Source organism: Cebus imitator, unplaced genomic scaffold (assembly GCF_001604975.1).
Source record: "Cebus imitator isolate Cc_AM_T3 unplaced genomic scaffold, Cebus_imitator-1.0 Scaffold92, whole genome shotgun sequence".
In the NCBI taxonomy this organism is placed as follows: Eukaryota; Metazoa; Chordata; class Mammalia; order Primates; family Cebidae; genus Cebus; species Cebus imitator.
In genome coordinates this window covers 10,793,030-10,817,894 of record NW_016107407.1, presented here as the reverse complement: position 1 = coordinate 10,817,894, position 24,865 = coordinate 10,793,030, and the positions used below count along the sequence as shown (strand labels likewise).

General features: G+C 42.5%; 1 protein-coding gene across 2 annotated transcripts in view; it reads right to left on the bottom strand.

Moving 5' to 3' along the window:
* PRTFDC1 (phosphoribosyl transferase domain containing 1) overlaps positions 1-24,865 on the bottom strand; it is a 96,131-nt gene that overhangs the window by 19,490 nt on the left and 51,776 nt on the right. For both annotated transcript variants that reach the window (XM_037740963.1, XM_017535529.2), the window contains exon 4: positions 3,759-3,824. In XM_037740963.1, the coding sequence (XP_037596891.1) occupies positions 3,759-3,824 (66 nt within the window). The remainder of the gene's footprint in view (positions 1-3,758; positions 3,825-24,865) is intronic.

The following is a 24,865-nucleotide window of genomic DNA, read 5'->3' as shown; positions in this document are numbered from 1 at the left end:
GATGGAAAGATTTTGGAGCGCCTCTAAAATTTATTTGTAAAATCTTGCCAATTCTTATTTTTAAAAATTTTATTTTTTCATTGATACAAAATGTTGTATGTATTTATGGAGTACATGTGAATGTTTGTTACATGCACAGAATGTCTAATGAGCAGGTCAGGGCATTTGGGGCAACCATTGCCTTGACTGTCATTTCTGGGTGTTGGGAACATTTCAAGTCCTCTCTTCTAGATACTTTGAAATATACAACACACTGTTGCTAACCATAGTCACCTTACATTGCCATTGAATACTGGAGCTTATTTGTTCTATCTAACTTAATTGATAACATTTCATGGAGAGGCTGAATGAAGAATAAGTGAACAGGGTGGGCCATGTGAAGGCCTTTATCTTTTTTTTTTTTTTTTAACCTTGTTCATGTCTTGTATTTCATTTCTTATGAAAATGGCTACCCAAAGAAGTCATTGTAGTAGTGTACTATTTTTATTTTTTTTTGGTGGTGGGGAGGGAGTCTAGCTCTGTTGCCCAGGCTGGAGTGCAGTGGCGCCATCTCGGCTCACTGCAACCTCCACCTCCCAGGTTCAAGCGATACTCCTGCCTCAGCCTCCCAAGTAGCTGGGACTACAGGTGCACACCACCACACCCAGCTAATTTTTTGTAGTTTTAGCAGAGACAGTGTTTTACTATGTTAGCCAGGATTGTCTCGACCTTCTGACATCTTGATCCTCCTGCCTCGGCCTCCCAAAGTGCTGGGATTTACAGGCATGAGCCACTGCGTCAGCTGAGCTGCCTACTATTTCAAGGCAGCAACTATAACTTAAATGCTAACAGACTCACTCCATCAGACAGAAAACCCTCCCCTAGGGCTGTAATGGGCATTTAAGTTTCCTAAACCCAGTGACAACTAATCATTTTTATTACCTATTGAATAGAAACAAATGGATTTTAACAGTGCCCCTATAGCTGAAAAACTCCGCAAACAGTACATTGTCTCTACCTACAGGATCTGTTGACGCCAGAAATAGCTTCTCAAACACTTACAGTTGTGATGTTCAAACTAGGCTCTGGCTACTTTTGGTGGTTACTTGGTGTTATGCCAAGGCATATTGGCCTTTATCTTTTTAAGGAAAAGGAAATTTTAATAGCTAAGTGAATTTTTTATTCACTCTTCCACCTCAGCTGTATTGCATTCAATTCCTCAGTCCCCCTGAATTTCTTTTTTTTTTCTTTTGAGACAGAGTTTCACCCTTGTTACCCAGGCTCTAGTGCAATGGCATGATCTCGGCTCACTACAACCTTCGCCTCCTGGGTTCAAGTGATTCTCCTGCCTCAGCCTCCTGAGTAGCTGGGACTACAGGCATGCACTACCATGCCCAGCTAATTTTGTATTTTTAGTAGAGATGGGGTTTCTCCATGTTCGTCAGGCTGGTCTCAAACTCCCAACCTCAGGTGTGTTCAGCCCACCTTGGCTCACCTCGGCCACCCAGAGTGCTGGGATTACAGGCATGAGCCACCGCACCTAGCCTCCCCTTGAATCTCTTGTAAGGAAACCCTTCTGCCTCAACATAGAGGGTGCTCCTCCCTCACTCTGCTCCTTTTTTGTCCACCTCTCAACTTAACCAGCTGGTGGGCATGTCCTTGGGTGTGACCAGGTGGGCTTATGTTTACCTTTTCCCTCTGCTTTGTCTTCTCTTCCCCAAAATTAATAGAGGACTTCTTTCTAATTTCTAAATAAGAGGATCGTCCACTTGTTCAGTCACCAAATATTTATTCCAATTTGTTATGGACCAGGCGGGGTCTCTGCCCACTTCATGCTGACTTCCTGGTCAGGGAGACAGGCAAATAAAAAATAAGCCCTAAGGTAAACACTGCAACTTGGGGAAAGGGCTCTAGCGGAAATAAGGCATAATATAAAGATTTTTTAATTTAAAAATAATTTTTTTTTAAGAGACAGAGTCTTGTTCTGTCGCCCAGGCTGGAGTGCAGTGGTGCAATCATAGCTCACTGCAGTCTTAACTCTGGGGCTCAAGTATCCTCCCTCCTCAGCCTCCCATGTAGCTGGAGTTTATTTTTGTATTTTTAGTAGAGACAGGATTTCGCCACATTGGCCTGACAGGTCTTGAACTCCTGACCTCAAATGATCTACCCACCTTGGCTTCTGAAAATGCTGGGATTACAGGCATGAGCCACCATGCCTGGCTGTCTATGTGCAAATTTCTTCTTGGCATTCATTTGAGAATCTTAGAGTTGTCACTTTGACAGACTCCATAGCAAAAGTGCAAGTAAGCTATTTCTTTTGTGAAATAAACCTGTAAGGCAGTGTCCTACAATAAAATGCTAAAATGACGCATTATTTAAACACCACCCTGGGGTCGATAACATTTATGAATTTCTGGAAATTACTTTGAGTATTTTAGCTTTCTAGGATGTTGTTTATGCACTAATGTAACGGTAACATCAAATGATGGCTTAGTGATGCATTAACATCAGCAAGTTATTTCTGATTTTTATGGAACACAATTTACTGCTAGACAGCCGTTTAACACTTAGGTCTACTATGCTGTCTTCAGAATAAAGGAGAGTATGCTATTTTGTAGTCAGAGTCCGAGGCGGGTGGATCACTTGAGGTCAGGAGTTTGAGAACAGCCTGGTCAACTTGGTGAAACCCCGTCTCTACTAAAAATACAAAAATTAGCCAGGCATTGTGGTGCACACTTGTAATCCCAGCTACTCAGGAGGCTGAGGCAGGGGAATCTTTTGAAATTGGGAGGTGGAGGTTGCAGTGAGCTGAGATTGCATCACTGCACTCCAGCCTGGGGACAGAGCAAGACTGTCTCAAAAAAAAAAAAAAAAAGAGTCCTTGGGGCTCTATAATGATCCTAAGATTATTCCACATATTTTTATTAAATGTGGCTGCTATTCCTTTTCCCTACCGGGCATTGCATAACAATAACAACCACAAGAATGAGAGATGAAGCTTGTGTAATAGGCTGATCCATTTTACTTAGAAAGCCGAAGCTGTTCAGGGATAAGACATACAAGCTAGGTCAGTACAGCTGAACAAAAACAAATTCCAGATTGCTTTTATGCACAGCAAACTTGCATTTCAAGTAACATTCCACAAACATCATATCCGTTAGGAAACAACCCATCTTTCTAGTTTATTTATGTCAGAATCTAAACAGTCTTTTCATTTAATTATTAAGCACTGGCAGATTTGGAACTCCCAGTTAAAACTGGAGGTGTTCTTCCTATTATCTAATAGTTTACATTCTTCCTAATAGAAAAAAAAAAGGCAAAGTGCTGAAATGCACTCTTAAGAAGTCATTTTCTCTTCCCTCCCCAGATTTTGTACATTTCAATGAACATGTTTAAATGTCTTACTGAAGTGCCTGGGTGCGGAGGAGGAATGAGAGAAAAAAGGCATGAATAAATAAAGGAGAAAGCTTCCTTTTCAGAGGGTGTCTGGAAAGATGAGTAGAAAAGGATTAGAACGAGGTGGGCAAAGGGGTTTTGCTGTCTGAAATAAGATTGGAAGGAAGCGTGGAGAAGAAAGATTTGGTCTGCATGGTGTCTTGGAAGCATTCTAAAAAGAGTGTTTTAGAAAGGGGAGATCATTAAAAGGATTCACACAGCCATCTGTATGAATTGGAAAACCCGGGAGAGGATCTGAAATGTCCTGTGAGTGCTGACCTGAAATGCAGGTCAGCAATGCCCCCAGACATCAATGCGACCTGAGCACAGTTACATTAACAAACCTTTCCAGCCAGTGTTGAAAGATCATCGCCTCCGATTATCTGCATCTCACCCATGGATTGGTCATTCTGCAAAAAAGGAGAAAAAAACAGGGAGATGATCTTACTGCACAAGAAAACCTTTAAAGCACATTTTCCTGTCTACCCAGTTAGTGGCCGGAATGTGCCTTACAAATATAGCACAAATAGCTAATAGGAATTCATGGTTGCCTATGGTTACCAAGAGCCATGCTCCTGCTACTGCCCTTGAGACAAAGCTTTCTAATGGCTGGCGGGGAGAGGCTGGGTGTGCAGCGGGAGTGGGAGAGTGGAGAGAGGACAGACAAACCTAACATGTAGCAAAACACTCTGGAAGGTGCCTGAGCCTCTCCTGGAGCAGAGAGAATTGGAGAAGGCAGAAATACGGAGCCCTAGGGGTGGGCCGAGTATGTCAGCTTTGCCAGCAAGCCCTGACTATAGGCCTGCAGTGGAGAACAGTCAGATTCTGCTTCCCTGAGAGCCTGGAGGCCTCCTCTACTCCCCACCAGTGGAGACCCAGCCCTTCAGCTGACATCCAGGGCAATTGGAACAGGCCATGAATCAAGAAGTGCTGCACTTAGACCTTCTGACAGGAATGATGAGGCCTCAGTCAGTTTCTGCAGGCGTAAGAATATGACGCTCAGAACTGTATATATACACACATACATACATACATACATACATACAAATATATACATACAAAATATATGTATATATGTAAAAAATATATATGCACATGTGTGTGTGTATGCACACATACACACACACACACACACACACACACACATATATATATATATATATATATTTTTTTTTTTTTAAGTCAGGTTCTCACTGTTGCCCAGACTGGAGTATAGTGGTGTGCTCACAGCTCATTGCAGCCTCCACCTCCCAGGCTCAAGCAATCCTCCAGCCTCAGCTTCCCAATTAGCTGAGACTACAGACAGGCACATGCCATAATGCCTGGCTGATTTTTTTCTTAGTTTATTTTTATTTTTAGTAGAGAAAAGGTCTTGCTATGTTGTCCAGACTGTTCTTGAACTCCAGAGCCCAAATGATCCTCCTGTCTCGGCCTCCCAAAGTGCTGGGATTACAGGGATATGCCACCATGCCTGGCCTCAGAACCATATTTAGAAGACTTTTCATTCTAATCCTGTTAAAGTTTATGACAATACACTTTCATGATGTTTATAAACAGCATATTATCCTGTCCTAATGAAAACTCACAAAACAAACAAAATGCATTGTTACAAAGTGACCATCATAATAGAATGGTGCAGAGGCAAAGCAAGAAAGAGAACCAGCCACTTGTCTCCCAGCCTCATTACAGACCCACATTAAAGGAACCAAAGCTGATATATTCAGACAGTCTGCTTCATGACCAAGCAAGAATGCTGTGATGTTGCAATCCCTTGATTCTAACAATAACCTTGGGGAGAAAAGACAATATAGGCAACATATGTGCTACATGCTGAACTAGGAAACATCTTTAGTTACTGCTGTGGACAGCTGTCACTTTTGCTAGCTCAGCACCTTCCTCCTTTATCCCTGCGAAGAGGCCCTCCCTCTTCCTGGGGGGAGCCCATTTCGCGCAGTTCAGGTAGGGCCAAGCCTTCGCAGTGCAGGCCAACCAGCTGGGCCTGAAGCTATAGCTGACTTCAGACCTTCCAGCTACTCAAGACAATTCCCTTAGGAATTTTCTTGGGTTAGTTTGAATTGGACTCTCACTTGTAACTGAGTCTCTATCTAGAGGTACAATTACTTTGTTATGGAGTTAGTCATCTGAGAAGGGACAAAACAGCCAATCCACCAGTAGGACAGTTTTGCCAATGAGAAACTTTTTGTATTTTTACCTTGCTGTTCAAACGAAATAAAAAGACCTTAATATTTTTAACTTTTTTTTTTTTAAGAGACATGGCCTCACTTGGTTGTCCAGGCTGGAGAGCAGTGGTAAAATCATAGTTCACTGCTGCCTCAAACTCCTGGGCTCAAGCAATCTCCTGACTCAACTTCCCAAGTAGCTGGGACTACAGGTGTGTGCCACTATGCCTGGCAAAGTATTTTTTTAACTTCTGCTTGGTAAAGCATTCACTCCTTACTGTGGATGGTTGGAGGGAGCACAGGCAGGCAAGGAGAGAGGCTTCACCCACTAGCTCATCCTGAAAATGACCCACCAAGTTAGATAAACCCAGTAATTTTCTTCTGATGGGAACTGATGTCAAAAGGAGAAAAATCAAAGGATATTCAGAATTTACAGATGTTTTGCTGTTTTTGTACATATATCATCAGATATTCACAAGTAGTCATGACAGTGGTTAAGGACTTGTCAAAAATGTCAAAGGAGAAAGTTTTCTTGTCACTGCTAGAGGTGCTGAGATCAAGGAATTAGCATAGGAAGAATTTCTGCACATTAGACTTAAATATGTTGTTAATAGCAGCAGGAAAAATAAAACTTCAGCACTCCCAGGCGACTGGGTTATACAGAATTGAATACAACTACTAAACCACAAAGTTTAATGTAACCAATGAGATTTATACTCTGCCAGATCAGCGTAAATTTCACAATAATTCTACTATTATCATCTTCATTCTATTGATTAAAACCAAAAAACATCAGAAAACTAAATGTGCTAAAAGTCATAAAGTATGCTGCCAAGCAAGTGTTACTTAAGAAAGTCTTACTTCTTCCAAGTATATAAACATGTTTTTTAAAATTTTTAATTGACCAAAAATTACTGTATATATTTGATATGGTTAGGCTGTGTCCCCACCCAAATATCGTCTTGAACTGCAGTTCTCGTAATCCCCAAGTGTCGTAGGAAACAACCCAGTGGGAGGTAACTGAATCATGGGGAAAATTACCTTCATCCTGTTCTTGTAATAATTAGTGAGTTCTCACGAGATCTGATGGTTTTATTAGGGGGTTTTTCCCTGACTTGGCTCTGCACTTCTCCTTCCTGCCATCATGTGAAGAAGGACATGTTTGCCTCCCCTTCCACCATGATTGTAAGTTTCCTGAGGCTTTCCTAGCCCTGTGGAACTGTGAATCAATTAAGGCTTTTTCCTTTATAAATTACGCAGTCTCTGGTACGTGTCATTATTAGCAGTGTGAGAATGGACTGATACAATATTTATGGGGTACAATGCGACGTTATGATACATTTTTACATTCTGGAATGATCAGATAAGGCTAATCAGCATATCCATCACTTCAGATTTTTATCATTTATTGTGTTTAGAACATTTAAAATCCTTTTTTAGCTATTTTGAAATATACATTATTATTAATTATAGTCTCTCTGCTGTGCAATAGAACAACAGAACTTATTACTCCTATCTACCTGTAACTTTGCACCTATTGACCAACCTCTCCCTTGTCCCCATTCTTCTCTGCTGCCTTCAGCCTCTGGTAAGCACTATTCTATTTTCTACTTCTATGAGTTCAACTTTTTTATATTACACATATAAGTGCAATTATATGGTATTTATCACTCTGTGCCTGGCTTATTTCACTCAGCATGTTCTCTCAGTTCATTCATGTATATACATGTTTTTAATATTAGATTTGTCCTTAGTTCATCTGGAATTGATATCTTCCGAGTGTGTATATTGTCAATGTTTCCAATATCATTTATTGAATTATTATTTTTCCCTACTGGTTTGAGACATCATTTTGATCTTTATTCTTATATGTAAGGATCAATTTCTATACTTTTCTAACATGATGTCTACTTCAACATTAATTAATCTAACATGTCCAATTAATTAATCTATCTATTCCAACACCCAAATCATATTGCTATAATCATAATTGTTTCTTTTTTCTTTTTTTTTTTTTTTCAAGAAACAGGGTCTTGCTCTGTCACCCAGGCTGGAGTGAAGTGATGTGATCACAGCTCATTGCATCCTTGAACTCCTGGCTGCCAGCGATCCTCCTGCCTTGGCCTCCCAAAGTGCTAGGATTACAGGTGTGAGCCACTATGCCTGGACTTATCATAGCTTTTTAATATGTTTTAATATTTGGTAGCGCAAGTCTACTTTTCAGTTCTTTGTAAAAATTGTCTTGGGGCTGAGGGTGGTGACTTGTAACTGCAGAGGCAGGCAATTTTTGTCTTTTTTTGATAGAAATATTGATCTCACTGTGTTGCCCAGGCTAGTCTCAAACTCCTAGGCTCAAGCAATCCTCCTGCCTCAGCCTCCAGATTTCTTTTTCATCTTTCCCCCAACCCTCGAACCTGACTCAGTCCCTCCAGGAAATGGCTACTCCTCAGTCCTCCACTGGCACACAGGAATCTAGAGCTCCCCTGGTTTAAACACTCCAGAAAAATAAGCCCTTTATTTCCCACTGCGATGGTGAAGATTAACTTAGAGGTTCAGCTTCTCCAGTCAAAGGCTTTCAGCCAATCTTGTTGTTTTCATTCCATTCCTTCCTTACCCCACATTCTAAGAACCTAATCCTGAACGTTTCAGGAATTTTTGGCACAACCTCCCTACTTCTCATTGATATTCCCCTCCACAGGCATTTTGATGTTCACTTTCTCTATTTGGCTCAGTCAGTGCCCCTCCTTAATCAGACGCATACCACCACGCCTGGCAATTTTTTTTTTTTTTTTTTGTAGAGATTGGGTTTCACCGCGTTGGTCAGGATGGTCTCAAACTCCCAAGCTCAGGTGATCCTCCTGCCTTGGCCTCCCCATTTGCTGAGATTATAGGTGTGAGCCATCCCACCAGGCCTAGCCATGATAGTTTTTTAATGGTTCAAAGTCATCCTATATTTCTTGGATTGATGTTTGTATGTTTTTAATGAATGTCACTGGTTTGAAGATAGATGAGCAATCCCAAATAAAATAGTATAAGTAAGATTGGTCCATTGTTTTATTTTCTTTTGCTACCTTTGTGTATTTTTAAAGCAAAGTTATGGCTGGCTTCATGTAATAAGTTGGCTTTTCTATGCACTAGAAGATTCTGCATATAAATGGATTTAGCTGTTTTGCTAAGGTTCAGTAGAGCTCAAAATAAGTTTTATTTTATTTTTTATTTTATTTTTGAGACAGAGTCTTGCTCTGTTGCACAGGCTGGAGTGCAGTGACAGCATCTTGGCTCACTGCAACCTTCACCTCCTGGGTTCGGGCGATTCTCTCACTTCACCCTCCCGAGTAGCTGGGATTACAGGTGTGCACCGCCATGACGGAGAAATTTTTGTACTTTTAGTAGAGACAAGGTTTCGCCATGTTGGCCAGGCTGGTCTCGAACTCCTGGCCTCAAGTGGTCTGCCTGCCTCAGCCTCCCAAAGTGCTGGGATTACAGGCTTGAGCCACTGTGCCTGGCTAGAATAGGTATTATTTCATGTCCAATTTGCAAATGAAGGAACAGAGACAATAAGAGTGTAATAAACTTTCACAAAGAGGGCTGGGCATATTGGCTCACACTCTACTAAAAATACAAAAAGTAGCCAGGCATGGTGGCACGTGCCTGCAATTGCAGCTACTTGGGAGGCTGAGGCGGCAGAATCGCTTGAATCTGGGAGGTGGGGGTTGTAGGGAGCCAAGATTGTGCCACCACACTTCAGCCTGGGTGACAGAGCAAGACACCATCTCAAAAAAAAAAAAAAGAAACTTTCCAAAGAGGTGCTGCTAGTAAGTGAACAAGCCCAGTTCAATCCTAGATTCGCCTGACTCCAAAGCATTCTGGTGTAACCCCTGCCTCTCCCCAGTATTCCTGGGGGAAAGAAGCACACAGTAGGTGCTCCCCGGAGAGAAACACCAAGGGGTGCAGGGTCTGGCTGCATCAGTGAAGTCAGAGGCATAAGCTGAACTGGCAGGGAGAAATCAACATCTCGGTAGAACGCTGGTGGCAGAGGATGTGTAGATTTATTTAAATACAAAGGGAAACCTCTGACCTTTGGTCAGGCATCTTTGGAAGAACTATTTTGGAAGTTACTAGCTTAGGTGACCTGGTCTCTAGGTACTCCACAGAGCACGCCCAGATGGCATGGTAGGGAGACGGTTCCTCACCAAACAGACAATTTGGACTGCTTTGAGAACGTTCAGGAAAAATCTGAGGAACAATGGAGATCCTGAATATCCTGTCCTTTTGAGGAACCAGAAGAGGAAAAGTAAACAAATAAACAAGAGAACTACCCTCTAAGCCATTCATTTCAAGAGTTAGAGCGCAACTTACTTCAAAATCTCTACACAAACGCTGTCTCAATATTCACCGCTCCCGACAGAGGCCTTAACTTTGCTTTTCCCCTTTTTTCATCCTAATCCTTCCTCTCAGCTATTCTCCTGTGTTCAGTGAGTTCGCTGATACTCTGTCAAATGGATAGAGATGCAAAACAGAGTCAGAAGCATTTCATTATAAGAAGATTTAATGATCAAGCTAGAGAGCTCCTAATTACAATGTTGCAAATGGCTCAAAATGAATTTTTTTTTTTAAACTCTGAGCATTTGATAACAGCTCAGATAATCAGGACAGGTGAATTGATTCCAGCATTCCTAGCTTTCCAATCAATGGTTGATGTGAGATGTGACTTGTAATTGGGTCCCTCAGACTTTGAAGCTGCATGGAGCCAAAGTGGAAGATGATGCACAGCTGGGGTCAGTGAGGCTCTTGTGCCTGTCCCTTGCTTCCAGCAGAGCAACTCTACTTGTCTGGTGTTATATATATGTGTATATATATATGTATATATACACACATACACAATTTTTCTTTATATATACATATACGTATACATATATGTATACATACACACACATATATATACACACAACCAGACAAGTAGAGTTGTCTCTACTTTATAGATATATATATGTTGAGATGGGGTTTCACTTTTGTCACCCAGGCTGGAGTGCAGTGGCATGATCTTGGCTCACCCGCAACCTCTGTCCTGGGATCAAGTGATTCTCCTGCGTTAGCCTCCCAAGTAGTTGGGATTACAGGCGCGCACCATCATGCCCAGCTGATTTTTGTATTTTTAGTAGAGATGGGGTTTCACCATGTCAGCCAGGCTGGTCTCAAACTCCTGACCTCAGATGATCCACCTGCCTCGGCCTCCCAAAGTGTTGGGATTACAGGCTTGAGCCACGAGGTCCGGAGGTATTTATGAATTCTAAAGAAGACACTGGAGAGGAAATGTTCTGCTACCAAGAAAACTAGTTTTAAAATGATTAGGTTGGTGCAGAAGTAACTGTGGTTTTTGCCTTTTTTCAAATGGCAAGAACCGCAATTACTTTTGCACCAACCTAATATTATGTTAATGTTTTTATCCCTTGAAATTGACTTACCTTCTTCTCAGTTTCCTGTTCATTTAAATACCCATTTGCTGCTAAGATTGTTTTTGTGGAGAACTCACACTTGCACTCTCTGTGGGTGAGAAGGGAGAAGGGAGAATGTGGAGACCAAGCGAACAGGCAGCTGGTGTCCCACAGAGTCAGGGACCAGGCTGCCTGGGTTCCGGCCACAAATCCGCTTTTGGTCACTGACTTTGAGGAAATTACCTAACCTTTCAGCGCTTCAGTTTCCCTATGCATAAAAAGAGGATATTCAGAATTCCTACTTCATAGGAGCATAGGGAGGATTAAACGAATTTGTACACATTAAACACTTAGAAAAGTGCCTGGCATTTTATAATAAATAGTACGTAAAGTATGCTCTATCTTCCTGATATCTGCCTTTAGTAATTTTTTCTTTTCTTTTTTGAGACAGAGTCCAGCACTGCTGCCCAGGCCGGAGTGCATTGGCATGAACTCAGCTCCCTGCAACCTCTGCCTCCCGGGTTCAGGTGATTCTCCTGCCTCAGCCTCCCACGTAGCTGGGACTACAGGCTACTACGCCTGGCCAAATTTTTTTATTTTTTATTATTTTTAGTAGAGATAAGGTTTCACCATGTCTTTAGTCTTGCCTTTATTCTTAAGAAACATACACATCTGTGTGAATCTCCTGACACTGGTTTTGTGGTTTATTCTTTGTTCATTCACATAGCAGATAACATATACATGTAAGCCATGTGCTCTGTGGTTAGGGTTTACTGAGGTGGACTGACCCATGAGGCACATGGTTAAGAAGGACTGCTATTTTTCCGTTGCTGGTACTCATTTGTGTGTTTCTTTGGGGTCTCTCAGTGAATCCCTAGTTCCCATGCTACAGCATCTGAGGTCTACACTGAGCCATTGCGAGGGCAGAATTTCCATCATTCCACTTTGCTGTTTTCTCCCTTCTTTCCTTCCTTCCCTCCCTCCCTCCCTTTCTCCCTCCTTCCCTCCTTCCTTTCTTCCTTCCTTCCGTTTTTCCTTCCTTCCTTCCTTCCTTCCCTCTATCCCTCCCTCCCTCCCTCCTTTCTTCCTTCCCTCCCTCCCTCCTTCCTTCCTTCCTTCCTTTTTTCTGAGACAGAGCCTCACCCTGTCACCCAGGTAGGAAAGCAGTGGTGCAATCATAGCTTACTGCAGCCTCAAACTCTTGGGCTCAAGCAATCTCCCATTTCAGCCTCCCAAGTAGCTGGGACTACAGATGTGCACCACCACACCTAGCTAATTTTATTATTATTTTTAGAGATGGGGTCTCACTATGTTGCCCAGGCTGGTCTCAAATTCCTGGCCTCAAGTGATCCTCCTGCCTTGGCCTCCCAAAGCACCTGGCCCCACTTTGCTGTTTTCATCGTTTTTCTCAATGGACAGCAGTCACCTGGAGATCATGCTGTAACCCACTTTTGTACTTATTGGTTCTCATTGGATCTGTGTCCGTTATTCTAGAGAGCTGTTACTTACAGTCTGTGGGGCATGGAGTGATCCTGAAACTGCTTTGCAGGATGGAGACAGAAGATCTGTAGTAGAACATGAGCATAGAGTTCCTGATATTTTTCCAGGTCTGGCTGCATTTTTATCTTGGGGATCAGGAGATTCCCCAACTCCTTTCTATAAATCCCCCATTTTAGCTTGTGGGAATTTAAAAAAGAATTCACTGTTTGTAAGCAAAAGAACCTCAATGATCACTCTAGTTTACAGGGAAAGTCAATACTCCACAAATTTTGGTAAACATTGTTGAGTACCAATTCCTTGTGACCCCTCTCAGCATGGCCAGTGAATACCGTTGTTCTGCATTGAGGGTCCTAGAGTTCTGGGTACAGTACTTGCAGTTTGGTTCTTGATCTTGGCTGGGCATGGCTCACACCACACCTCTACACCTCTCTTCATGTGGGTAATTCTTATTCTTTCTTCAAGGCTCAGTTTGTGGGGCACGGTGGCTCACGCCTATAATCCCAGCACTTTGGGAGGCTAAGGCAGGCGGATCACCTGAGGTCGGGAGTTTGAGACCATCCTGGCTAACATGGTGAAACCGCACCTCTACTAAAAATACAAAAATTAGCCAGGTGTGGTGGCATGTGCCTGTAATCCTAGCTATTCGGGAAGGTGAGCCATGAGAATCGCTTGAACCCGGGAGACAGAGGTTGCCATGAGCCATAATCTCACCACTGCACTCCAGCCTAGTCCACACAGCGAGACTCTGTCTCAAAAAAAAAAAAGGAAAAAAGAAAAGAAAAAGAGACTGAGGCATCATCTCTTCTAGGAATTTTTCCTGGACTCCACTGGCTTCCCCTACATGGGTGCCCCAATAACACTATGCATATCTGGATGTCCACAAAGCACAACTGACCGAAATTTTCTGTGGACGTAGCAATTGCCGATGGAATGAAAATTCTTTCAGCACAGCAGCCAATTTCCATCCTAATTGTACCCCCAGTAGCTGGCACGTTGTAGCATTCGGCATTTGTTAAGCCAGACTGAAGCTTGTAAGTATGCATGCTAGCTGGATTTTTAATGCTTCTCCCTCACGCACTTTAGCCACTAAATGTTGGCAGGCAGCACTTCCTCTGTTATGTCTGACTGATTCCCACCCAAACTACATTTCTTTATTCTCATTACTATTATTTTATTATCTCAGTTCCTGAGGAGCTCCTCAATATATACTTTTTATTTTTATTTATTTATATATTTTTAGAGATGGGGGTCTCACTATGTTGCTCAGGCTAGTCTCGGACTCCTGGGCTCAGGTGGTCCTCCCGCCTCAGCCTCCCAAGTAGCTGGGACTATAGGCGTGTGCCACCACGCCCCACATCCTCAAAACGTTAAAAAAGAACAACCTAAATGCAAAAAGCCATGTGAATTCTGAACATTTGAAATATAAAAATATGAATTCTTGATGTTTTAATACCAGTAGTTCATTGGATAATGAGTAAAGGATACATTTTTCAAGTGAAACTAGCAATTTTAGCCAGGAAAAAAAAATTATATATATATATAACTTATATATACACAAATATGTTTATATATAAACATATATAATTTTATATATACACAAATATTTATATATAAACATGCATAATATAAATTAAATATGAATATATAATAATTATAAATAATATAAATATTATATATATATGTTCACTTGTACAATTTAGTTCATTTGAAAGTACACATCCATCTTGCATTTCCTGACTTTGGTGTGTCTAACTCTGGAAACATGATGTGACTTTCTTCCAAGCCAAAATGGCCTTCTGTCTAATGACAATGATTTATCACTCTATTGTGATTGGTATTCTGCTCCACCCAGTTTCCAAGAGGGATCCTGGTTAGCTAAGAGTTATCCCCACTGCACAGAGAAAGGCGTTTTTCTTTATGAGAAATAAAGGGAGGATGGGTCAGAAGGAGGGACGCTATGATGGGAAGAAGCTACAGGCTAGTGGGAAGAAAGAAAGGCCACTACAAAAGAGGAGAAAGGGGAGGGGAGAAGGGAATGGATCTTTACTTCACTTTAGTTATAGATAACCCCTGGAAAGAGGAAACTCAGTTTAAAAACAGATTCAGCCACGTTGCTTTACATGAACTTTGTTTGAAACATTGAAGCAGGATATCCTTCTGTTTTGAACCGTGGTATGGACTTCTTGTTTTGATTTAAATTATGTTTTTAAATCATGAAGCAGAAGGACAAACACACGGAGCCTCCTGACACATCTGAATGACCCCAAAGACTCCAGCAACGTTTATGTTTTAAAATGTGGTTGATGATATCCTATGATCATTTCTTAATAGACCATTTTCTTTTTCTTTTTTTCTCTTTTTTAAGACAGAGTCTTGTTCCGTTGCCCACGCTGGAGTGCAGTGGTGCGATCTTCCCTCACTGCAACCTCCACCACCGGGTTCGAGCAGTTCTCCTGCCTTAGGCTCCCGAGTAGCTGAGGCTATAGCCCTGTGACACCGCGCCTAGCTAACTTTTGTGTATTTTTATATTTTAGTAGAGACGGGGTTTTGCCACGTTGTCCAGGCTGGTTTAGAACTCCTGACCTAGTTGATCCAGCAGCCTTGGCCTCCCAAAGTGCTGGGATTACAGGTGTAAGTCACCATGTCTGGCTAAGAGACCATTTTCTCCACGCAATTGAAAAAAAAAAAAAGGTTTAGAATTATCACTTAAAAAATGATCAAATGAAAATGATTGTTCAGCAGTAACAACATCTTCAATCAACTCTCATGAAACTGTTTTAAGATTGCCAGGGAGTTGCCATGGTGTTGAGGAAGGACCCAGGGAGAGAAGTGGCGGCAGATTCTGTGCCATGGAGCCATGGAAACTTTCAGAACCCTCACCCACCTTCCGGCATTTGACTGAATCTATCTTCATTCCCACCCTACCGTATTTGGGCCCAAAAAGTTGAGCTTGGTGTGTCACTTCTCAGCTCAAAATATTTCTGAAGATTCCCATGCCTGGAAAGTCTGATTTTGTCATAACAATGGGCAGAGCCACCCACAGAGCCAGGCAAGAGGAGCCCTGCGTATCACAAATACCAAAACACAAAGACATTTATTGTTGCTGTTTTTCTTTTTGGTCTTATAAAGAAGGTTTTTTTTGGAAAGTTCTGTAACAGATTGAGCTAATGGAATTATTCAAGAGGACGTGTGTGCTGAAGTAGGCCTCCCCTCCTCTTCGCAGAGTAGATTGTGTCGGGGAGAGCAGTGGTGGAGAAAAGGCTAGGCTACCCAGGGAAACAGGCAAAGAGAAGGGATGTTTTCCAGTTGGCCACCCTAAATCACCCAGGTAGGTGTCTCAGCAGGATGGGACTCCCCAGATAATGATGCTCCCTTCAGCCCCTTGGCTCAGAAGGTATAGTCTTGGAGGCATCTGAGTTGGAAAAGAGGGGCATGGAGGAGAAGGACCCAGGGGACCCAGAGCTCTGAAGAGCTTCCTGGGTGAGACCCATCCAGGGTGCAGGAAGGTCCTGGCCCCACCTAGGAGCCCTGTCTTCAGCTCATGCCCAGTCTTCCCCAGCAGATACCGTCATCTGCGCAGGCTTGCAGCCTGTAGGGATAAGCCTGGCTCCTTTAGTCAGTTTCCAGGTCAAGTGAAAACCTAAACTTGGCCATGAACAAAGCTATCAAGTTTTGAAACCTCAACTATTTTGGCATAGGGTATGTGGATCTGTCACTGTACTCTTGTCCTGGGCTCCATAAATATTAGGGGAGCCAGTCAGTAAGCCTGACTCTCAGAATCATTTATTTAGCATTGAAATTTACCAAATGCCTGACACACTGATAAGCACATTACTTCCATGAATCCCAACACAATCCTATGAGATAGGATCCAGCAATCATACTCCTTAATATTTATCCAAATGAGTTGAAAACTTCTGTCTGCAAAAAATTACCTAGATGTTTGTAGAAGCTTTATTTATTTATTTATTTTGAGACAGAGTCTTGCTCTGTTACCCAGGCTGGAGTAAGTGGCACAATCTTGGTTCATAGCAACCTCCACCTCCCAGGTTCAAGTGATTCTCTTGCCTCAGCCTCCTGAGTAGCTGGGATTACAGGTGTATGCCATCATGGCAGGCTAGTTTTTGTATTTTTAGTAGAGACGAGGTTTCACCATGTTGGTCTCGAACTCTTGACCTCAAGTGATCTGCCTGCCTTGGTCTCCCAAGCAGTCATGAGCCACTGCTCCTGGCCAACAGCTTTATTTGTAATTGCTAAACTGGAAGCAACCCAGAGGTCCTTCAGCAGGTGAATGGATGAATGAACTGTGATGCATCCATGCAATGAATTATTATTTAGTGCAAATAAGAGCTATCAAGCCATAAGAAGACATGAAGAAAACTTAAATGCATATTACCAAGTGAAAGAAGCCAATCTGAAAGGCCACATACTATAAGATTCCAACTAAATGACATTCTAGAAAAGGCAAAACTATGGAGACAGTAAAAATATCAGCGATTGACAGGGGTTAGGTGGGAGGCAGGGCTAAAGAGGCAAAGCAGGATTTTCAGGGCAGTGAAACTACCTTTCTGATGCTACTCCAGTGCTTCGATATCATCATACAGATCTAAACTCATATAACATACATCACCGAGAGTGAACCCTAACGTAAACTATGAACTTTGGGTGATAATGATGTGTTAATGCAGGTTTTATTATAACAAATGTTCAACTCTGGCAGGGGATGTTGATAAGGGAGGGAGGCTATCTGGGGCTTTAAGGAAATCGTGTACCTCCCAGACAGCTTTGCTGTGAAGCTAAAGCTACTCCGAAAAATAAAGTCTATTTTAAAAACAAATCTTGTGAGGCAGGTAACAGGTACTGTTATCACCCCAATTTAAGTGATCTTCTTAAGTAGCTTTGCCTAAGGTCCCACAGCTGGGAAGTGATGCTGCTGGAGTTAGGATGGAGATTTAACACATGACCCCATCGTGCTTCAAAGCCTCCACCCGATCAACAGATTCAGCAGCTTCTCTATTGGCCTGTTCGCAATGTACCTTTCCTGGGTAATCCACTGTGTTCTACTATGCAGGGATCACTTGCACAGATTGCGATTCTCTATGTCTGGGGTGGGGCCTGAGAGTCTGCATTTCTTCCTTTTTTTCCCTTTACACTTGGGGTCTCATTATGTTGCCCAAGCTGGAGTGTAATGGTGCTATTATAGCTTGCTGCAGTCATGCCCAGCTAATGTTTTAGGCAATTCTAACCAGCTTCTAGGGGAAGGGGGTGCTGCAGGTCCACAGGCCACCCTTTGAGTAGCCAGGGTCTAGGTTCTACCCACACCAACTTGTGGGCTAAGTCTAATGCGTACCCTGCTTTTTACCATCTTTGTATTTTAGATCTTTGTATCTTCTTAATACTCCCTCTGATATGGTTTGGCTGTGTCCCCACCTAAATCTTATCTTGAACTTTAGTTCCCATAATCCCCACGTGTCATGGGAGGCACCTGGTGGGGGGGTAATTGAATCACAGTGGCGATTACCTCCATGTTGTTCTCGTGATAGTGAGTTCTCATGAGATCTGATGGTTTTATGAGGGGTCCCCCCTCCCTTCGCTCTGTGCTTCTCCTTGCCGCCACCATGTGAAGAAGGATGTGTTTGTTTCCCCTTCTGTCATGACTAAGTTTCCTGAGGCCTTCCCAGCACTGCAGAACTGTGAGTCAAGTAAACCTTTTTCCTTTATAAATTATCCAGTCTCGGTATGTCCTTATGGTGAGAATGGACTAATACGCCCTCTATCCAGAATGTCTCTCTGCCACATTTCTGCCTGTCAAAATCATGACCATGCTTAGATATCCAAATTAAGTTCCACTTTCATTATAAACTATTACCTGAACCTCACCCCAGCACCACTGTTGGCCAGAATTGCTTTCTCCAGCCAGTCTGCTTCCTTTGCTTGTGGTTCCCATTCAGGCAGCCCTGGTTACTTCCTTGCTATACTAGCTACCCCTTGTTCATTGCATATGCATCTGTTTACCTCTGATGTGTTTTCTACATTTTAAATTTTTGTATGTTTTGTAGAGACAGGGTCTTATTATGTTGTGCAGGCTGGTCTCAAACTCCTGGGCTCAAGCAGTCCACTTGCTTCAGCCTCTTGAGCAGCTGGGACTGACTCATTTCTGTATCTCTGCAGAGACAAGGGCCTTGCTGAATTGTCCGGGTTGATCTCAAACTTCTGGGCTCAAGTGATCCTCAAGCCTTGGCCTCCCAAAATGCTGGGATTACAGGCTGAGCCACTGCACCAGGCCCACTTCTGCTGTTTTGAAAGCAGCTTTACATCTATCTCCTTAAAGACTCCTTAACACTGAGCAGGGCCTTGGACATAGAAAGGAACGTGGAATGCGACTCGAAGAGAGGCTCAGACCCTGCCCCGCCCCTGTCTTAAGCTCCCTGATGCCAGTCTTCTCTTCTAGAAAATGTGTACAATGACACCTACCTGTTTGGGTTGTTGAGAGGTTTAATTTAAATGTCATATTTAAACTGCTTTACCCAATAGGCCCTTGATAAATGTTTATTGGATTGAGTTTTCCTCCTGTATTGTCTGTAAAAGGGAAGGGAGCATACATGGGAGTGAATTAAGGACAAAGCCAGACCTAGCCCCGAGTGTCTTAGCTTTTATTCCAATGCTTTTCCTACTCTCCCAAGCTCTGCTGCCTTTAGCTCTGTGAGTAGCCCCCAGTCATTCATATAGCTAAAATTTGTCAATATTTACAGAAGAACCCTAGAATATTATTTACTGGGTCCATGTTTTCTATACACATCACTGACCAAATTCAGAAAGGGCTTAGAAAGAAAAGGCATCAATGTACCCTTAGGTCTTGCTTGGTAAACCATAAAGCAACATAACATATGATATATGCCCATAATGTGGTGATATCTCTACGTCACCCAACACAACCAAACTTAAAAGCAGGTAATGGTTTCCAGATGCAATGTAGAAAAAGAAATTATTGTGATCAGCTGGAATAACTGACTTAACCAGTTACTTCCTGGGACGCTTTGGCAAACTCGCTTGATTTCTCATTTACTTCACCTGGAAAATAGAGACGTTGCTACCACCTGTTACGGTCTGAATGTTTGTGACTCCTCCTCCCCTAACCCCACCTAAAATTCAGATGTTGAAATCCAATCACCATGATACTAGAAAGTGGGGACTTTTGGAGGGTGTTAGGTCTTGAAGGCTGAGCCCTCATGAATGGGATTAGTCTCTTTAGAAAAGAGACACCAAAGAGTTCACGTGCCCCTTCCACCAAGTGAGGACACAGTGAGAAGGCACCATCTATGGCCACACCACCCAGAACGCCCCTGATCTCGTCTGAAAGTAGGCCCTCACCACACAATGAATCTGCCAGCGCCTTGATCTGGGAATTCCCAGACTCCAGAACTATAGGAAAGAAATCTCTGTTGTTTATAAGCAGCCGATAGGGACTAACACCCGACCTTACCTGCTTCTCAAAGCTACAGAAGGAGCAAACAAATTACTGATATATGCAAACGCTACGAAAAATGTAAGAAATCTTCTCTATGCAAAAGATGATGAACAATATAATTAGGCATAAGAGAGAGCTAAGGGGAAAAAGCAATTTCACGAAATAGAAAGTGGAAGGCTTGAGAGAGGGCAAGTATCAAGTGTTTCAGGCATTGTTAGCACTTTTTAGACTTACAGTCTTTGTTCAAAATTCCCCAGGTCTCAAATGAGACATGAACAAACACTATGGAAGAAAGTCAGAGAGCAGAATGTTTCTAGAGCCACCTTCCATTTTTCGGAATAAGAAAAGATGGTTTATTTGATGTAGGCATGTTGATTGGCAGTGCAGGCTTGCGAATTCCTTTGGTATTAAGTCATGTCTTCAAAACTGGGTGGGGCGCTGAGTTATTAAATTTTTTCTTTTCCTCTGGAGGCTAAGGGCTTGGAAAGCTGGAGGCTCCATGTGAAATGAGTTGGGTGGTCTCGGGCAAAGTCTGTGTAAACAGCATTGCTCATCTAAAAGTAGCACAAAACACTGCACATCTGTCTGTCCATACTATCCAAATAGAATCTGGACTCCATTAATGTGCCTGAGGAATAAATGTATCCTTTAAGAAATGTTTTTGTAATCACAGTGAAGAGGAAGTTCCAGGACCCCTAAGGAAATGAGACTCTGCTGTACCAATTTGTTGGTGCGAGCCTGGAAGAGGAGGGGGAGAAAGAACCAGACCATAGTTTGTGTCTGACTTAGGTTGTGCCTCCTTTGAGCGTGAGAAATGGAGGGTTCGATATCAGAAGCTGCTATTGAGTCCCGTAGTCTAGGCTTCCAACAAGCAACGCAAAATCACCTGGGGAGAGTGACCTCTGCTCTTGGGTTTTTGCAGGAGGATCTAAGAACAGCTCTTCCGTAAGCTATTTCCCTGAGGCTGCATACAGGGCAACCTCTGAGCTCCAAATGTCAGGCACATCCTCAGTACGTGGCCCAGCAAGGCCCAGTGGCTATGGAACAGGGCACTTGGGTTGTCCAGTTTTTGCATTCAGATATTGCTGGTACATAACACATCTATTCTCTTCCTCTGCTGCTATCAAATATTTGTGGTCATTGGCTGATGAACATGAGGGCCTTTGTTTTGTAACGGAGGGAGGAGAAGTTGTTTGATTGAATCGGGATGGCAGGGCAGCGGGAACAGGAGGGAGGGTGGTATGAACTCTGTTCCCTGTCTGGGGCTGAACTGCTTTTATCAGAGGCTGTAAGATCCTGGGAGGAGTTAAAGGCCAGAAGCAGGCTATGTTCACAACCATTTGGAGTCCCCTGCCTCTGTGAGGAACCTAGCCCTTCCTGGCAGCTTTGGATAGGCCCTTGGCACTGATGGGGGCACTCCCTCAAGAGGTACTATCAGCAAAGGCTTCACTAAGGATCCTAGAAGAGGCTTCTCAGGAAGAACCAGAAAAAGCAGGAACTGCAGCAGGGGCTGGAGGAGGTACCAGATGTTCTGTGGTAACTGCTGCTGACAGACTGATTTGTGGACACAAGGGAGGACCCATTTGGGAACCCTGAGAAATAATTAGAGAATAAAATCTCAGGAAGGTGGGAAGAGTTCAACCCAAATCCAATGTACTTTGGGCATGGTCATAAAAGAACCCAATTTTGTATTTACCGGCCAGTTATGCCAAGGGTTAAAGCTACATAGAAAATGTCATTGGATGTTAGAAATTTCAGTACTTTATTCAGAATCTATTTACTCTTTGTGATCACGTAAAATTCATTCACTGTAAAATTCATGATATATCATAAAACTCCATTGAGTATGGGTATATATCCTTACATATATAAGATAAACCCTTAATACAGTTTGTAAAACTGATCCCTACTATAATGAAACCTTGTTTTTTAATTTTAAAAGATTTGAAGGGAATGATTTTTATTGCTGTAGTTTAAAAATGTCATTATACTTTGGATAAGCCCCTGTGACTTCTGCTTCCTGCCAAGATGGAGTAACAACCAGATTTATTCTCTTTTCTTGAAAACAAAAAAGATAGGCTGGGTGTAGTGGCTCATGTCTGTAATCCCAACACTTTGAGAGGCTGAGCTCAGGACTTCAAGACCAACCTAGGCAACATGAAAGTCAGTCCCTAAAAATAAATAAATAAATAAAAATTAGGTGTAGTTCCAGCTACTCAGGAAGATCACTTGAGCCCAGAAGGCTGCAGTGACCTGTAATCGTACCACTGCACTCCAGCCTGGGCAACAGGGTGATACCTTGTTTCATTAAAAAGAAAAGATAAAATATATGAAACAACAGTTTCAAGATACACCAAGCAATGAAGGACAGAAGTCCTTGCAAGACAGAGACGAATAAGGTGTGCCCTATGATTGTCTTAGCTTACTGTCGTGCTGGAGTTCTCAGGCCACTTAACATCCTCCAGATTGATCCATGTTGTCACAAATGACAAGATTTCATTCTTTTTAATGGTTGAATGTGTATCTGCTGCGTTTTCTTTATTCATTCATCTGTTGATGCACACTTAGGTTGGGCTCCACATCTTGGTGATTATAGTGAGTCATATGTAATAAACATGGGAGTGCAGGTATCCCTTTCACATACTGATTTTGTTTCCTTTAGATAAATGCCCAGTAATGGGACTGCTGGATCGTATGATAGCTCTTTTTTTTTTTTTTCTTTTAAAGAAACGCAATCTCACTATGTTGCCCAGGCTGGTCTTGAACTCCTAGGCTCAAGCAGTCCACCTGCTTTGGCCTCCCAAAGTGCTGGGATTACAGGTGTGAGCCATTGAAACCTACCTCATAGTTCTATTTTGAATTTTTTGAGAAACCCCCATACTATTCTCCATAACAGCTATGCTACATTCCCAAAAACAGTGTATAAGAGTTTCCTGTCTCTACATCCTCATTAGCATTTGTGATTTTTTTTGTCTTTTTGATAATAGAGCTTCTAGCAAGTGTGAGGTGGTATCCCGTCATGGTTTTGATTTGTATTTCCCTGAAGATTGGTGACATTGGGCATTTTTTCATGTACCTGTTGACCATTTGTATACAAGTGACGTTCTTCACAGAAAAAGAAAAAAATAATCTTTTCATTATTCTTATGGAAAAGTGACACGAAGTCCAAGTAGGTGATGCAGTCCTGCTCTGTGGTCACATACTTCTCCAGTGCTCCTAACTCAACAATTGAAATTTAGTAACAAATTGTACATATTATAAAATGCACCGGTCCACAAGCAGAAAGAGACCGGGGTATTTCATAAGGCAAGTGGCAAGGAAGTAAGTATTCCTCACTAGAAAACTGACATTTTTGATTCTTCTTTCTGGGGCATTAAAGACCTAAAAGCCAATTTTGGTACCACTGGCAGACATGGGTACACATTAAGGATGCATGAAAGATTTTCAAACCTGCCACATACAATGTTTGATTTTTGTCACTCCAGTTTGTATTTGGCTGAGGGTTAGGGGGAGATGGAGTTTCTAGGTTCTCTTGAAACCCTGGGATTTAGCTATCAATAGATAAGAAAATCCACCCAAATTTTGATCATATAATATCAGTCTTTGTAATAGCACACCTGATCAAAAGAAAAATAGAAGTACCACATCCTGTATTACATAGTGTTATATATTTAAGAAAGAAAACTCACTTGAAATTCAAACACAATTTAAAAGTATCCAAACTTAAAAAAAAGTTTTCATGAGTCCACGTCTTAATAATTAGATAAGCATATATAGTCATAAAGGTTTCGAAAACACTCATCTTTCTTTTCTTTCTCCCTTCCTTCCTTCCTTCCTTCCTTCCTTCCTTCCTTCCTTCCTTCCTTCCTTCCTTCCTTCCTTCCTTCCTTCCTTTTCTTTCTCTTCTTTCTCTTTCTCTCTCTTTCTATTTTTCCTTCCCTTCCTTCCCTTCCTTTATTTTCTTTGACAGGGTCTCGCTCTGTTGCCTGGGCAGGAGAGCAGTGCTGCAATCATAGCTCACTGTAGCTTTGAGCTCCTGGACCCAAGCAATCCTTCCGTTTAGGCCTCCTAAGTAGCTGGGACCACAGGTATGTGCCATCACAACCAGTTAAGATTTTTTATTTTTGGTAGAGACAGGGTCTTGCTAGGTTGCCCAGGCTAGTCTTGAACTCCTGGCCTCAAGTGATCCTCCTGCCTCAGCTTCCCAAAGTGTTGGAACTGCAGGCATGAGCCACCATGCCTGGCTTCTTCATTTTATTGTTACTAGAAGAATATGTTTCATTAGCTTATAATAGTAATAATAATAGCTAATTTAACCTTTATAGTGATGGATACTGTGCAAGGTTGTACTTACTCCATCTCATTTTCTAGATGAGAAAATGGAATCGTCATTAAATAGTTGGTCCAAGCCCCCTCAGTAACTGGCAGGTCCTGAATGTGAACCCAGGCCTGCCCCATAGCAGAGCCCTCCTGTTTGACCATCATGCTGAACTTCAGGGAAATGACACATATCAATTCGAAGTGACTTGGCAATGCTGGTGGTAGCTGTGCTCAACATGGGCACCCACAGGCTGCCACCTTATCGCATCTATTGAATGAAATATGCTTGGGTCAAGGCAGAGGAGGTGCAGAGACTGCTTGTCTCCTGATAACATGACTGTGGCCCTCAAAGGAAATATGAAAATAGGAATGCACTGCACGCCCTTTGGCCGTGGGAAGTGCTGCATAAGCTGTGAGTCACGCTCTTGGGCTTCAGGCCTCTGGGGATGCTGACCGCTGACCATCACTGGGAGGGTCTGGGCAGGCAAGGTGGGTTTTGCTCTGTCCCGGTCATGTGTGGTTGGGGAGGAGAGTGATTTCCTTTTCTA